Source organism: Esox lucius, chromosome 7 (genome assembly GCF_011004845.1).
Source record: "Esox lucius isolate fEsoLuc1 chromosome 7, fEsoLuc1.pri, whole genome shotgun sequence".
NCBI classification, from domain to species: Eukaryota; Metazoa; Chordata; class Actinopteri; order Esociformes; family Esocidae; genus Esox; species Esox lucius.
In genome coordinates this window covers 36,363,846-36,379,157 of record NC_047575.1, presented here as the reverse complement: position 1 = coordinate 36,379,157, position 15,312 = coordinate 36,363,846, and the positions used below count along the sequence as shown (strand labels likewise).

The following is a 15,312-nucleotide window of genomic DNA, read 5'->3' as shown; positions in this document are numbered from 1 at the left end:
GGAAAGGAAGGAAAAAGGTGCAGTGGTCTCTTCATTTTTTCCGGAGCTGTATATTCAGTGGTGTATTAGGTGTATCACTCTGTGCTGCACGTACATTGAGTTACATGGCCGTGACTTGGTATATAAAGTTACTGTTCCACTGGACGTTAGAATGAGTGTGTCACGATCGTTAACGCCAGACAAACTGGATCCAATACGTCAGACACTACAGTCCTGTGCTTTTAGCTCATGTCTATAGGCCTAAAACTCGTATAGGTATAAAACTTCATTTTTACCTTGCTTATACTACATAGCGCATCTTGGAGACTCAGGAGTCATAGGCCCTTGTCACAGATGTGTTATTGTAGCAGACAAGCCCACCACGTTCCACTCCTAACAGCTAGGAACTGGAGGAGACGAGGGAGAGGCACAGTGGGCATTCAGAGCGTAGTGCATCTCTGGCCTGAGACGGAACAAGCAACTGGCAGCAGGAATCTTGTGTGATGCCATCGGGTTACCATAGACCGACTTCCCTGTGAAATGTTTCTAGCCCAAACGGATTCATGTTGTTCTGGAGGGGTCTGACTCTGGTTCCTGATGGGCATACTTAATAAATGTGAGATTCCCTGACAAAGAATGTGAAATAAATAGACATGTTCCCAGGATAGTTACAGGTCAATGACACACTGCCCCACCAGGATACAGGTAAGACATTGTAAAATGTAACAGAGTGGGTATTTCTCAAATCAGTCACCAAAGAGGAAACTGTCTGATGCAAACTCCCATTTGTATAAGCAATAGATGGTGCTTGTCAAAATTGCTTTCAGCTGTAATACAATTGATTTGGGGTAATGACATGAACACTGATTGGGGTTGGCATCCATACAAGCGTCATACTGGTGAGATTCAGAGTCTCTCAGCAGTATCTTTTCCATGGCACTTCCATATGTGGTAAAGAGGTTACTGTAACTTGACCCAGACATTGGCCATGTCCTGGAAATGGAACATGACGTAACATGGAACAGGGACTGAACATAACATGGAACAGGGACTGAACGTAACATGGAACAGGGACTGAACGTTACATGGAACAGGGACTGAACGTAACATGGAACAGGGACTGAACGTAACATGGAACAGGGACTGAACGTAACATGGAACAGGGACTGAACGTAACATGGAACAGGGACTGAACGTAATATGGAACAAGGACTTGAAAATACCAGAATTACATGATTTGCCCTTCATTTTTATATGCGCACAAAATAATCAGAAACCTTCAAAAGCACAACTGCAAATCCATGTAAGACGTTTGTATTTATTGCTGCACGTACAGGGCACACATTACGTGATTGGTCAGAATTTGTGGGGATGCCAATAATTTCAGCACCTATAATTTTAAGATTCATAATTTGTACTTGTTAAACAAATCTAATCTAATTTAAGTTGTACATCAGAATTGGTCTGATTTGTGTTTTCTGCTCTGCCATCCCTCCTCTACCTCGTGTTTTTCCCAAACCTCCTTAGAGAATTGTGTCAAGCCTATTTTCAGCCCTCACATTAGACATAGACAGTCGAATACTTTGTATTGTCCATGGTCTTATCCTAAAGCTGTGTGTGTGTGTGTGTGTGTGTGTGTGTCATTAATCAGATATATTACCCACTTGTCTGACACCACCCTGATCTCCTACAGGCATGTTAGTATCCACTGTTACATGATCATCAAACTGAAATCTCCTCCAAGCTGAAACATCCCACATTTCGAACATACCCTTGGTTTAGACAACAAATAACAGAGACAACCAGTTCCAGTGTATTAAAACAGATTTAGAGTACGTGACCTTCCCAATATTAATTAATTATTATCAATATTTACATAATATCAAACCCACCTTTTGTTTAATCCACACACACACACCCTCACAGTCACACACCCACCCACCCTCACCCTCAGACACACACCCACCCTCAGACACCCAGCCACCCTCACACATCCACCCACCCACACACCCACCCAGCCACCCTCACACACCCACCCTCAAATCAAACACAACCACCCACTCACACACACACAACCACCCACTCACACACCCACCCACCCACACACTCAAATGTATTTATAAAGCCCTTTTTACAACAAGTGCTTTACAGAGTCACCCAGCAAACAAAACTCCCTAAGAAGGCCGAATTTTAGGAAGAAACCTAGAGAGGACCCAGGCTCAGAGGGGTGACCAGTCCTCTTCTGGCTGTGCCGGGTGAGATATTAAGAGTCCAATTAGAATAATAAATACATTTCTCTGGGGTAAATCCAGAGTCTATTTGATTCTAGACTAGGTCAAAAGTATGACCAGGTGGACAAGGACAGGGACAGCAACGGGCCCCCCAAACCAGGTACTCCGCAGGTGTGGACCAGGACCTCATCTCCTCCTAAAATTTAAAACTGGAGGAGACTGAGAAAAGTTAGAAAGGGCATACCTCATACCTCATACCCCCAGCACCATAATATATCAGCGTCATAATAACACACCCACCCACCCACTCACACACCCACCCACTCACACACCAACACACCCTCACACACCCACCCATCCTCACACACAACACACCCTCAAATCACACTCATACACCCACCCACTCACACCCAACCACCCACTCACACACCCATCCACCCACCCACTCACACACCCACTCACACACAAACACCCACCCACTCATACACCCACCCACCCTCACACACACCAACACACCCTCACACACCAACTAAACCCCATCCTCAGCCTAAACACTTTGCCCAAATTTAAATTAGCCTTAACACCTAACCCAAACCAGTAATGCCTAAACCAAAAGGTAATCCCACTTCTAACACTGCTCCATTGTAAATTGTCCCTTAAGTCCAACATGTGAGACAGAAAATCACATTTCTTGAGTGGGGACCTGCTAGACGAACCTGGTGGGGACCTATTTCAGGTTTTACTATCTTTGTGGGGACAATGTTGATAGAGCCCATCCACAATGCATTACAGCTCCGGAAAAAAATAAGAGACCACTGCACCTTTTTCTTTCCTTTCCAAAAATCTCAAAAAGTAAGGTTTTGAGTGAAGAAAACAGAAAGGTTAAAATTAAGAGACCACTGCAAATTGAACGCTTCTGTTCCTCACTCAAAACTTTCCTTTTTAGACTTTTTTGGAAAGGAAAGAAAAAGGTGCAGTGGTGTCTTAAATACTATACCGTTTTTTGCTAATTACTTTGAGGGATACTGCTGTGAAAAATGGATACAGTGCAGATACAGTATGCTTGTAGTGTAAATAATAATAACAACTGTAATGTTTGCACTATTACAAATGTGTTTACTGTTTTTACTCTTTGCCAGACCGAGTAAGCAGAGCCGGCCTGGAAAAGCAAATGTCTCTGACTGACAGCTCTTAGTTAAATAGCATAGTGGTTAGAGACATGGACTACAGATCCTGGGTTCGACTCCCGACACAATCACATTATGCCTTCCGGTTTGTTCAGGACATACATAAACTTTGCTGGGTACAACCTTCAGTAGCTACGTAACAGGAAGCCTAAAATAAAGCAGTTCTGGTGATCTTATGTTGAAATGCTATAGCAACTGTTGTGTTTGGATTAGTTCCATTGCGTAGTAGTTAACAACACAGTCTTGCACGTGGAAGACCTGGGTTCGAATCCAGGGAGGGCAACAACGAATATCACTATTTATTGCAGGCCGTCTGAACTAGGCTTGCCTGGTTTCTTGTTTTATAATTAGACTGCTTTGCCATTTTTCACGGTGAGCCCCTGAGCCTGCTTGTTTCACTATTATACAACATAGCTTTCATGATACACAGAAGTATTCAAGCATGCATGGGAAACACAGAAGTATTCAAGCATGCATACCACCAAAAAACAATCAGTCTAATCAAAAACCCTTTTAAGTCACTGTTTTGATGTTTTTAAGTCTTTTATTAACATACATCAGCACTTAGCATGTCACAAAAGATCTTGTGCTTATTTCAAAAACAGAGCATGTGAGAAGCGGACGGAAAAGAGGGAAGAGAGAGAAATAAAAAGATGTTCTTTTTAAATGAAAAGAGAGAAAGAGAAGACAAGGAATAGCTAAGCCTTGCTTTGGGGCCCTGGGGGGTAGAAGTAGTAGTATAGTAGTATAGTAGTAGTAGTCTCCTAGTAGTGTGATAGGGAGAGAATAATAATCACTACCCAGGAGGTTATCAGGGTGAAGAAGTATACATTGAAATCATGTAAAAAGGGGTGTCAGTTAGTGCTAAAGACGCGGGTTGGTTGGATCTTACCAAGCTTTAGGGGAAACACAGAGAAAAGCTGTGGGGGATGTATAGATTCCCACCACAACTCACATTTCATATCTCTCTTTAGAGAAACCTCATTTAAAAACCTCACTCTAATCCATAAACTTCAATTCAAAGTCTCAAAATCCTAATAATAAGGGCCACAATGACAAAGTATTAGACGCTTGTTAGTTGTAGACATTAATTACTAAAAAAACAATGGCTATTTACAGGACATAATACATTACTTAATTCTCTTATTGCTTGCTGGTTCCCACTCAGAACTCTGTGGTAAGAACATAGAGATATAACAAAATTGTACTGCTAAATGTTCTATATCTATGCCTGGATTGATTTAGAATCAGATCAGAGATGTAGAATTTCAGGAATGAAACTCTGCCCTTGAACAGTAATGACAGAAAAAAGGAAGACTGGGGAACAGCATTGTATATAAGCCTTGTGGAGAGAGTTGCATCAAGGAACAAGTCTAAACATAAGAGCAATAATACATGCTATTCCACTGGACTGGTTCTCATTTAGGCGGTTAGGGGTGAAATCAGAACTGAGTTGACTGGGTGAGAGAGTCGAGCGGTGATTAACATCTGTGCAAAAACGACACAGAGACACTTGTCCATCAGTGGAATTACAATTGTACAGCAGGCTGCCTCTGGGGCCATCTAGGGGCATGCACGTGAACAACAGTTTAAACAAAGGCTGAGTGATGTCACAATGAAAAGCAAAATATGGAATTGGTGTCATCTACTGGAGAGAAGGGTGTAGTGTTCCCAAGCCAAGACTGCAGTAACACAGGATTGGTTTTAGGATTGGTGGCACCATTCCCTCTCAGATCCCTCTCTCCCTCACTCCCACCAGCAACCGCACCCGCTTTTATACCTAACTAGCTACAGAGAATCCATAGTCCTCCGAGGAGAGGACCAGAGCTAAGGCCAGAGCTATGGTAGAGGCAAATCTGGAACTGTAAGGGCCCAAGGCAGGTCCCAGGGTTGGGGGAGAGGGTTTGGTGCTGTGGGAGGTGACAGGTTACAATAGGGCTTGATCTACTACCTTTTCTGTTACTGTGGTCACGGTCTGCTCTAGCAGATGCGGTTGTGCTGTACTGTGCTCTATATTTACGTACGCAAGGAAGCTTTCCCCGTTCCCTCTACAGAGCAAAACACTTGAAAGAAAATCCAAGAAATAAATAAAAAAAAGAAACACAAGCAAAAGAGCTCTTCATCAACCCATTAGCATCTTTAACAATAACTCAAAACCTTTTCGGTGGCTAACATCTCGTTTTTTTGTTGTTTCTAGAGCATTGTACAGATCTTATGCAAGACTTATTACTTTTAAAAAATCTGTTTCGTCCTTGATGACATGTTGTTCCTACTTCTCTTCCTCGGCCACTCTGTCATTGCCTAGTCGCTGTCTTCCATTACAGGGTCTGTGTCCCAGCACGTGATGTCAATCTCTGCACACACACACACACGCACACACACACACACGCACACACACAGAAAGAGAGCAGAGATAAACAGATGTTCATCTAACACATTTGTTTTTCTTTTTCCACCAACTTTAAAAAAAAATATAAATAGTCTACCAATGGAAAGAAACAAAAAAGGAAAAGGTCTCTTGTATGGTGCATTTTATGAGGTACTAATTCTAAGGTTTATAAAGCTAACAAAGATTGGGTTTAAGTTTTTTGTTGCCTATAAATACACTATAAACCATTAATGAAATTGTTTATAATGTGATGTTTACCATTGGTCTGAAACACAAGCTTTCCTGTTCCTGGTATAGAGCAACAAAAAAGGGACAAAATAACTAATGTTCAACTGTGTAGAAGCTATTGCACTTATTTGACCAAAGCAATATAACTGGTAATTCTAATTTTAAAGTAATTCTGAAATGTAATTAATCAATCCTTAATAACTCAACTATAATCCCTTTACAGATTGTACCTTATTCTACATTTATATAATCCCTCTCCTCACAGCTTTCAGGCAAATCAAGTAATTCATGTTTAATCCTGACATGTTCCTCCTTCACATACCTGGTGGCTTGTTATAAAACACTGGCGTTGGTGTAATTTTAGCAGAGCACTCCTCCTCCTCCTGTGATTGGCTGAAGTAGCCCTCGCTCGCCTGCACAAACATTAATATTAGTTAATGACAAATTGTTTCGGATTCTAACAACACAGACACACTACAGTATGCTAATGTTACAGTTTATCACTAACACATGCTGTCCAAGCAACAGTAACTGTACAGCAGACCCAAGGTTATGTGAGGCACTTCTGAGGAAAAAAACTGTACTGTAGATCACTCAGAACAGACAGACAGACTGCCATCCTCTCTGTCCCAGGTTTTAACTAACGGACCAGGCACACAGGTAACCAGTGGCACACATTACCTCCATAGTAAAAATGTATGTTTTACCATCTTCTAACACATCACACTATACACCATACCTTATTGTTAGAAAAAGAGAAGTACAATACAGACAGTATATATTACAATGTACCCGAACTGTTACCTCGTACAGCTGACAAATAATGCCCGTTACCAAAGCATTAGCAAAAGGTCAAGTGGCGTGAATATAAAGGCACTGCCGTCTCATTTAGAAGAATATACTGGAAAGTGAGATGCCATGACTACTGTCCCTCTCCTGACCTGCGTCCCGTCTTTGAGCAGTATCTCCCCATTGGTAATCAGCTGGGTGTCATCTGAAGCGTGTTGCAGTGCTTGCTGGTAACTGAGGGTCATGTCATGGGTCCCGGCCACGTCCACCAGGCTGGAGGGCTCATCCTCGGCCGCCTCAGGGCCTCCTGGGCAGAACGGTACATCCCCCATGTCGTCAAAGCTCAGCAAAGGCTGGGCCGGAGCAGGGGGCAGGGCTTGAGAGGGGGTGGGGTCGGTGGCAGGGCTGCTGTCCCATAGGTCGACTAGGGGTTCTGCAGCAGTGGGGGTGGGCAGGGGCCTGAAGCCTGAGAAGGGATCAAAGTTGTCTGAGGACGGATCTGTGGAGTCTGTGTGGGTCTGAGGGGCCACACTCTGAATGGGCTTGGTGGGGGTAGGCTCCGGGACTGGTTCTGGCTCTAGTTCGGGTTCACCTGGATGGGAGGGAGGGAGACAGAAAGGGAGAGGGACTGTTAGTGACAACAGTCGAAATAAGCCCTGAGAGGAAGACAAACCGAAACAGTCAAAATGTCATCGTAACGCTTGTTGACAAAGTTATTCTAGTCACAATGTTTGTATATAATGACTCCCATTAACATTACTGTGGCTGTGAATGCAGCAACAAAAATACCACACTGTTGAATGGTGCTCCCTGTCCACCCCCCCCATCCAAGGTCCACAGCATCCCGGGTTACAGCTTTAACGTCACAAAACAGCACGTTTCCTGTGATAGCCTTGTGTTGTGTTCCTCTGCCAGTCCTCTGAGTCTAGGTGGTGTACTGTATCTACTGTACCACAGTATGGATCAGAGTGCCTCAGGGGTCAGAAACAGGGGAAGAGCAGTGGAAGCCCAGCCATCTGTAAAGGCAAATGAGGCCTGGGCAAACAAACAGTCCCTGGGAGTGTGTGTGTGTGTGTGTATGATGGATATGTTTGACTGGGTTAATGATAGTCAGCAAGATAAGGACTCAATGCCTTTTAATGCTAACATTAGCATGAACAAAGTAGCCTATAGTAAGATGAAACAATTTCAGGATTCAGTTCTTTGTCAGGCTTCAGGCAGAATAACCCAGCCCAGCCCAGTCTTACCCCACTCGTTTTGGCTGTCGTCCTCTGCCTCCTGGATGGGTGTGGTGACTATTTTGGGAATGGGCGTTGGAGACGTCCCCATGCTTCGATCTAAGCTCCCTTCGTCATCATCGTCATCATCTGAAGAAGATTCAGGTAACACACATGGAGAGAGTGTACAACCACACAACTTCAAACAATCTGCCCCCAATGTCACCATCACGTCACAATCACAGTGAAAATCACAAAAACACAGTACCACTCAACAATCAACTCAGCACATATTGAGGCAAAAAGAAAATATTACCAAAGAGCCGCATACCAAACACAAACAAAATGCCACCACGGAAATCGCATGAGTCAATACAATACCACACTGGTCACAACGTGTAGTCAGGCTAGCCTGAAAATGGCATTTGCACGGAATATGACAATGGTATGGTTCTTTTCAGGGTGACTTGAATGCTATCATAGCAGCTGAAAATATGCTAAAGCACACATTTAGCTGGAGATGAGATAATGGCTCACATCAGGGTGACAGTGAAACATGGGTCCTTCCCAGCAAGCATTTAGCCCAGGGGACTTTTTGGCCTCAAAGCAGCCCTGCCTCCCAGACTGATATTTAAGGTACACCACCTACTTGCCATAAAGTTTGCCAATTCTTCCCATTTAGTCAACCAAATTCAAACAAGCAAGCCAGCTGTAGACAGATGAACCCTAAACATAACATTAACCTTAACCCTAAAATATGCAGCTAATATCCAACATATCTCACTGGAGCAATTAAGATAAGTGATTACTTCTACTACCACTATGCTCAGGAATATAAAATTACATATTTTTCTCCTTGCTGGCTAGTTTTCAGTCTAACAACCTTTTGGTTAATATTTAGACTCTTGAACTGCTAGGCTACCTGTTGTTTGCTGGTTGCCCCATGATAACTAACCAGTAAAGAAACTTCACTTGCCTTTGTTTAAACATCGGCTTAGTTTTTTAAATATCTGTTTGGAAGGGCACGTACCTTTACAGACCTCTTTGAGGGCAAGAAATTCCCTTATCCTGATATTAAGGTATTTAGCTGTATCACAGTTCAGCAGCAGAGCCTGTGACACACACATGCCTGAGATGAAGAAAACACTACAAAATGGCCTCTCTCTGCGATCTGCTTCACTATAATTCACTACATGGACTTCAATTATTACGGTAGCTACACAAATTGTCCTAAACAGCTGGTGCGGGGTCAGATAGCCAATGATTTTAGCACTAGAACCGCCAGGCCTTTTTGACCCCAAGTATCCGCCAGAGCCGAACGCCATTTGACGTCATTAGCATACGAATCGTCCCTATTAGCATGGACATTCTCCTCCACAGCATCACCATCCAGCCAGAGCATCAGTTCATCTACTGGGTCATCAAACTATATAGAAGTCCAAAAAATTATGAATGAAAGAATTTCCCAAATGAATAGGTTGTGAACTTAGCGTCTTTGCCAGTCTCTCCCGGCGGGTTCTAGTCAGGCTATCGAGGTCCGAAGACATATTGTGGGAATTTCATTTTGTGAATAATTATTTAGCCTTATACATTTGGAGAATATTAATCTTCAGTAAAATGAGCAGAGAAAATTCAAACAGAGACGATAGGATGTGTGCGATTAAGTTTCTCTTTCCCTCCTAAAATGATGTAGATTTACATTTGATGAATTTGCCTACACCATAAACTGAATCTTCTATTGAAAAAGTGTAAAATGCGAGAAGGGACCTATATCGTTTGTATTATGTTTCAATAATAGCCTAATTAAGTTTTTGAGTGGTCATGGAAATCTAGTATTTCATTATTGAGTTCATTCAAATTCAACCAAGACTATCAAACATCTTGAAGTATCACACAATCATCCATTGATGTCATGCATTCAGTGAGGGGTGATTAGCGCCTGGGTACCATTTGGGTATCAACACTAAGTGCCGTGGGCCGTTTAATCCTGAAAACAGGGTAAAGAACAGGTAAATATTCTCTAAATGGTTTTCTGTTTGTCAGTTTAGAATTCCGAAATGGAACAATGTAATAAACACCTATTTAGGAAAAGTCATGAAAGGAGGAGGGTGTAGCTTTCAAAATGGCCGTTTTATTTTTATTACAAACTCAAACGCCAATTGGCGTAGGCATTTGGCGGTTCTTGTGTAAGCACACTGGTCCGAGATGTGTGGGGAAATTTCAGTACCTAACAAGGATCTTAACCACTGGTGGCTGGCCATTAGTGCATTAGAGGCAGTGCTCCAACTGTGATTGAGGACAAAATAAGGTAAAACCTTTTTAGACATTTTCAAAGTCTCAAAAGTAATTCTGTAGATCCTGTACTGATTATTACTGACTATCAGTAATGTCTTAACTAACAATCTACTAACCCTGATCCAAACCCTGACTGAATACTGGTGTGTATTCAGTGAACTCTACAAGAAGTTGGACATACATGTTTTCTTTCACACATGTAGCCCGACACCATTGTCAAGGAATTCCAGATAATACAGATACATTCAGAGACAGGAAACATTTCTCAGAGACGTGTAAAACAGAGGGGGCCAGCGATTCTTTTTCAGGTATATGGTAGGCCACTTTCACCTACAGGGGAGACAAATCCAAGGCCAAAAGATCTCCCACAGCTACAAGACATGCTTACCCAGGCTGCCTTGCAGACAGACCAGGCAACATTAGAAAAGACAAAGGACAGTTGTAGTACAATACTCCAGACGTGTCAGAGGGGCGGGCACATCCATATATGGTCACACAGGAGAGTGCAACAACACAGGCCCACAACACAACGAGCAGCTGGATGACGACGGCACACACACTCACAGATCACCCATCAGGAGGTACGCAACGATGTGTGTGCACGCAGGGCAGAGCATCACAGTCCATCAGGAGAAGCATGAGAGCAGAAACAGGGCAGGGGCGGGGCAGGGCAGGGGGGTGGGGACAAGAGGGTAAAGGTGAGATTGCCAAACATATATTTTTTTTATGGAAGCTATGCCGGTATGGATCATTCTCCTCTATTTCTCCTCCAGGCACAAAACAGCCTGATATGGTTCAATTCCACTGTCCCTCTAACCATCCTACCCTGGTTACCACAGACCTCAGCGGGCACAGAAATATGGTGACCGTGAGGGAAAATGGAGGAAACATGATTGGCGTGAAGGAGATAAGACTTGAGGCAGCTGGCAACACAGTGTGATGGTCAGTTAGGGTAGTCCGTTAGTAATTAGTTGGTTAGTTTGTTAGGGCCAAGATTCATTTGTGATAGCAGATATAGGAGGCCCCAGCAGGTAATGATCCATTCAGCTCTTGGAGCAAAATAGCTAAAAGACTGCACCTGTGAGGAAGCTTGGAAAAGAGTCTAAACAAGGTTCACTGACTGAGAGCCAATCTGTAGCTGGGAACAGGATGTCTTGACACCCGAGGGGTTTTAATGGCAGAGTGCATGAAAGCACACTGCTCAGCCATCCATTCCACACAAAAGAAAAAAACCTCTATGCTCCACATTACAATGAAGATTTCAAAATCAGGCTCCCAAAGGACTCAAAATAAAACAGCGGATGACAGGCCCAGGTGCCACTTAAACCAGATAGAAACGGCGACGAAGCATCGTGTCCACACTACCTAGAGTGTAGCCAAAAATCCTGAACATTTCCCAGCAGGTCATATAACGGCCATATCGTACAATTTGCATGAAGCGTGCGGCGGCTTTCAGCTGACAGTAGCTGGCCACAGCGGTGCTCCTAGCTAGAGGGATGTGTAAGAACGGGATGTGACAGAGGTCTGACAGTAGCTGGCCACAGCGGTGCTCCTAGCTAGAGGGATGTGTAAGAACGGGATGTGACAGAGGTCTGACAGTAGCTGGCCACAGCGGTGCTCCTAGCTAGAGGGATGTGTAAGAACGGGATGTGACAGAGGTCTGACAGTAGCTGACCACAGCGGTGCTCCTAGCTAGAGGGATGTGTAAGAACGGGATGTGACAGAGGTCTCGGATCGGTACAGCAGCTTCAGAGGGAGCTTTGGGGGAAAGGGGAGAATGTCCTCTACTGTGGTCCTGTGTGGGTTGGGGTCGGGGGGGGGGGGGGGGGGGGGGGGGTCTTACGTCCTCGCTGCCCTTCCACCTGTCCAGTACCTACCGGGTGCAGAGGGCTGCAGCCTCACGTGAGGCGGGGTGCGGAGGGGGGGCGGACTGGGCTCGCTGGGACTGTGCTGCTGCTTCAAGAACGGACTGTCCAAACGGCCCGGCAATGGACTGTCCAAACGGCCTGGCAAGAGACAGGGCCCAGGACGACACACACACACACACACACACATTTACATACATAAAAGACAGGAGGACAGGGAAAGAAGAGAAAGCGTTTGAGAGGGAGAATGAGAGAGAGAGATAGAGATATTGGAGAGTAGGAAGAAGACCAGTCAAAGCCCAGGAGAATCCCCAGTGAGGAGTGAGGGATTGTGGAACAATGGGCATGGTCCCCATAGAAACCCATGAGTGAGGAAAGAAAACGAGACGCTCAAGATATGGTGGGGATCAACACCAGAAGGAGACACCAGAGGAATGAAATAAACGGAAAGATAGGTGGATAGACGGAGGACAAGACGGCACAACCATGAATCAACTCAGCAGAGAGATAGAAGTCAAAGAGAATGAAAAAGAGGGAAAGAAGAGAGAGAGTCTGTTAGTGTGCTAAGGACACACTCCGAGGTCAAAGCATGCAGTAGTAGAAATTAGAACGACTGATTTTAGAAATTGTTAATTTTGTGTCTCTCAACCAGTTCTTCTGCACCACGTTCATTAATGAGGACGCACGTCGGGATACGCAGGGAGATAAGAGAGACCGTGAGCGGTCTTCTTCAGTAGGGAGACGTTCATTTCGGTCTCATTTCATTCAGCTAGTCCTGGATCCTATGTGCAACTTATCATTCATGCCTGGAGGTTGTCTGTGAGTGAAGCTCTTTTCTTCCTTTTTCCTCACAGCCTTCCGATCGGATTACTTCTCATCTTAGCTTTCTACTCAATATTTTCTCAGGCCTTCTAGATCTCTGATCCATCCTGATGTTTGGGTCCAAAAAGTCATCACACCCTCTAGATCTCTTTAGTCAATCCAAATGTTTGGGTCAAAATATGTTCTCATACCTTCTAGATTTCTGTGATCTATCCAAATGTTTGGGTCCAAAAGGTTCTCACATGCTCTAGTTCTCTGTAGTCTATCCAAATGTTTGGGTCCAAAAGGTTCTCACGCGCTCTAGTTCTCTGTAGTCTATCCAAATGTTTGGGTCCAAAAGGTTCTCACGCGCTCTAGTTCTCTGTAGTCTATCCAAATGTTTGGGTCCAAAAGGTTCTCACGCGCTCTAGTTCTCTGTAGTCTATCCAAATGTTTGGGTCCAAAAGGCTCTGTCCACTCACTCACTCACACACACACACACACACAGATGAGACAGACACACACTCTGGCGACGGCACAGTAACACATCTGACACTGGTGACAAGGTGAGTGACAGGGCGAATGTTGGTGGGGGTGACCCCGACCCCTCCTGTTCTCCTTCCCATATCCCTCCCCCCTCCCCGTCTCCCTTACCGTTCCTGGGGACCGGCACGGGGGAGGCGTCCACACCAGTGGCCACAGCCTTCTCCTTCTGCTTGAAGAACTCCCGGGGGTTGTCTGCCCGCTGGGCAATGAGAGCCTTCGCCTCCTGGCGGACAGACACACACACACAGTACAAAGTTGGGTGCGTAGAGTGCACACGCACACCCATCGGCAACGACACACTGACAAGACAAAAAGAGAATAATCCCACAGATAATCCCACACACCCCCTGACACAGCATGTGTCTAAGAACTGGGTACTGGCACTGATCTCCCAATACAATTCCCTTTCACAAGTTCCCAATTGGATTCCGATAAGATTTGGATTGAATTTGGATATAGTGATTATTAAAATACCAATACTGCTTATGAGAGTCATTCCCTGAGAATGAAGGCTATGAAACGTACAGGGAACCCCACAGCCCAACATTAAAGAATAATGTTAAACATGGACGATCAGGGCCAAAACATTTCATTGCTTTCTAATTAACAAATATATAACCAATATATATATATATATATATATATAAAATAACTTTTATTTTACAAAATATAAATAATTAAAAATATATAATTAATAAACTACCATGAAATAACAGCAAATTAGCTAAGACCTTCAAAATAGTCGCTCCAGAAAATTATGCTTTCTAACAAGGACTCATTACTCTCAAGTCAGTAAAATGTCACTGTAGTATTCTGATTGTATTATTATTTTCTGAATGTATGTTTTGTTACAAAAAAACTCATTTAGAAAAGTTAAGGGACAAGAAGCCATGTTCAGATTGTCTCTCAATGAGTCACACTCTGTCAACCTCAGGAATGTGTGATTGACCATTTGGCTTCAGGGTTAGAGTGATCTGTGGGTCACAGAATGAGTGCATTGTTCTAGGTAGACAAAACTATCTTGTATATATGTGAGAGAACAACCATCTGATGATGAGGTGATATATGGGACATTTGTGAAGACAACTATGCTGCAATTTCAACCATCAACTGAATGTCTCTCTCCCTTGACTCGACCGGGTACGCAATTATCTTCTCCTACACGTAATTGATAAAATCCTACATAATTCAGAAAAAAACAAATCGCCCTGTCACTCACCTTGTCACCAGTGTCCAATTCACCACACCCGACCAAGCAAGCATGCAATTGCCGGACGTTTTGTGTGTGTGAACAGCCTGTGTGAAGCCAATGCTACAACACATATCATTGACCTTCACGATGGTTGTTTCTTAATCTCTAACCTCGCACTCATTTAACACCTCTAAAGTGAATAATTTAGATTTTAAGAAATGATTTCAGATTGTGATTTCTTTTTTTACCCAGCCCTAATACATCTGATACACAGAGTCAAGTACAAATATCCTGACAAAAACCCAAAGCCCAGGAGCGCCACTGCCACAAAGATACTGCAATGATTTGCAAATCATTTAAGCGCTATATTCAATAGAATATAGTACAAAGACAACATAGCAAATGTTGAAACTACAAAATGTTTCTTCTATATGCCCACTTTGAATATAATGCCAGCAACATGTTTAAAAAAAGACTGGAAAAGTTGTGTAATGCCTTCTCTGGGCCAAAGCTCATTTAAGATGGACTGATGCTAAGTAGAAAACTGTCCTGTGATCAGACAAATTCAAAATTAGTTTAGAGAATCATGGACA

At 43.6% G+C, this 15,312-nt stretch overlaps 1 protein-coding gene across 4 annotated transcripts in view; it reads right to left on the bottom strand.

The window, feature by feature from the left end:
* Window positions 1–3,921: 3,921 nt before the first annotated feature.
* dbn1 (drebrin 1) overlaps window positions 3,922–15,312 on the bottom strand; it is a 78,778-nt gene continuing 67,387 nt past the window's right edge. For 2 of the 4 annotated variants that reach the window (XM_013134599.4, XM_020048460.3), the window contains exons 10-15: window positions 13,636–13,750; window positions 12,193–12,321; window positions 8,051–8,170; window positions 6,956–7,395; window positions 6,337–6,427; window positions 3,922–5,751 (exon numbers count right to left, since the gene is read on the bottom strand). In XM_013134599.4, the coding sequence (XP_012990053.2) occupies window positions 5,699–5,751; window positions 6,337–6,427; window positions 6,956–7,395; window positions 8,051–8,170; window positions 12,193–12,321; window positions 13,636–13,750 (948 nt within the window). In that variant the 3' untranslated portion in view covers window positions 3,922–5,698. Of the gene's footprint in view, window positions 5,752–5,988; window positions 6,075–6,336; window positions 6,428–6,955; window positions 7,396–8,050; window positions 8,171–12,192; window positions 12,322–13,635; window positions 13,751–15,312 lie in introns of those variants that run through there. The other 2 variants (XM_034293279.1, XM_034293278.1) reach the window with 1 other exon arrangement.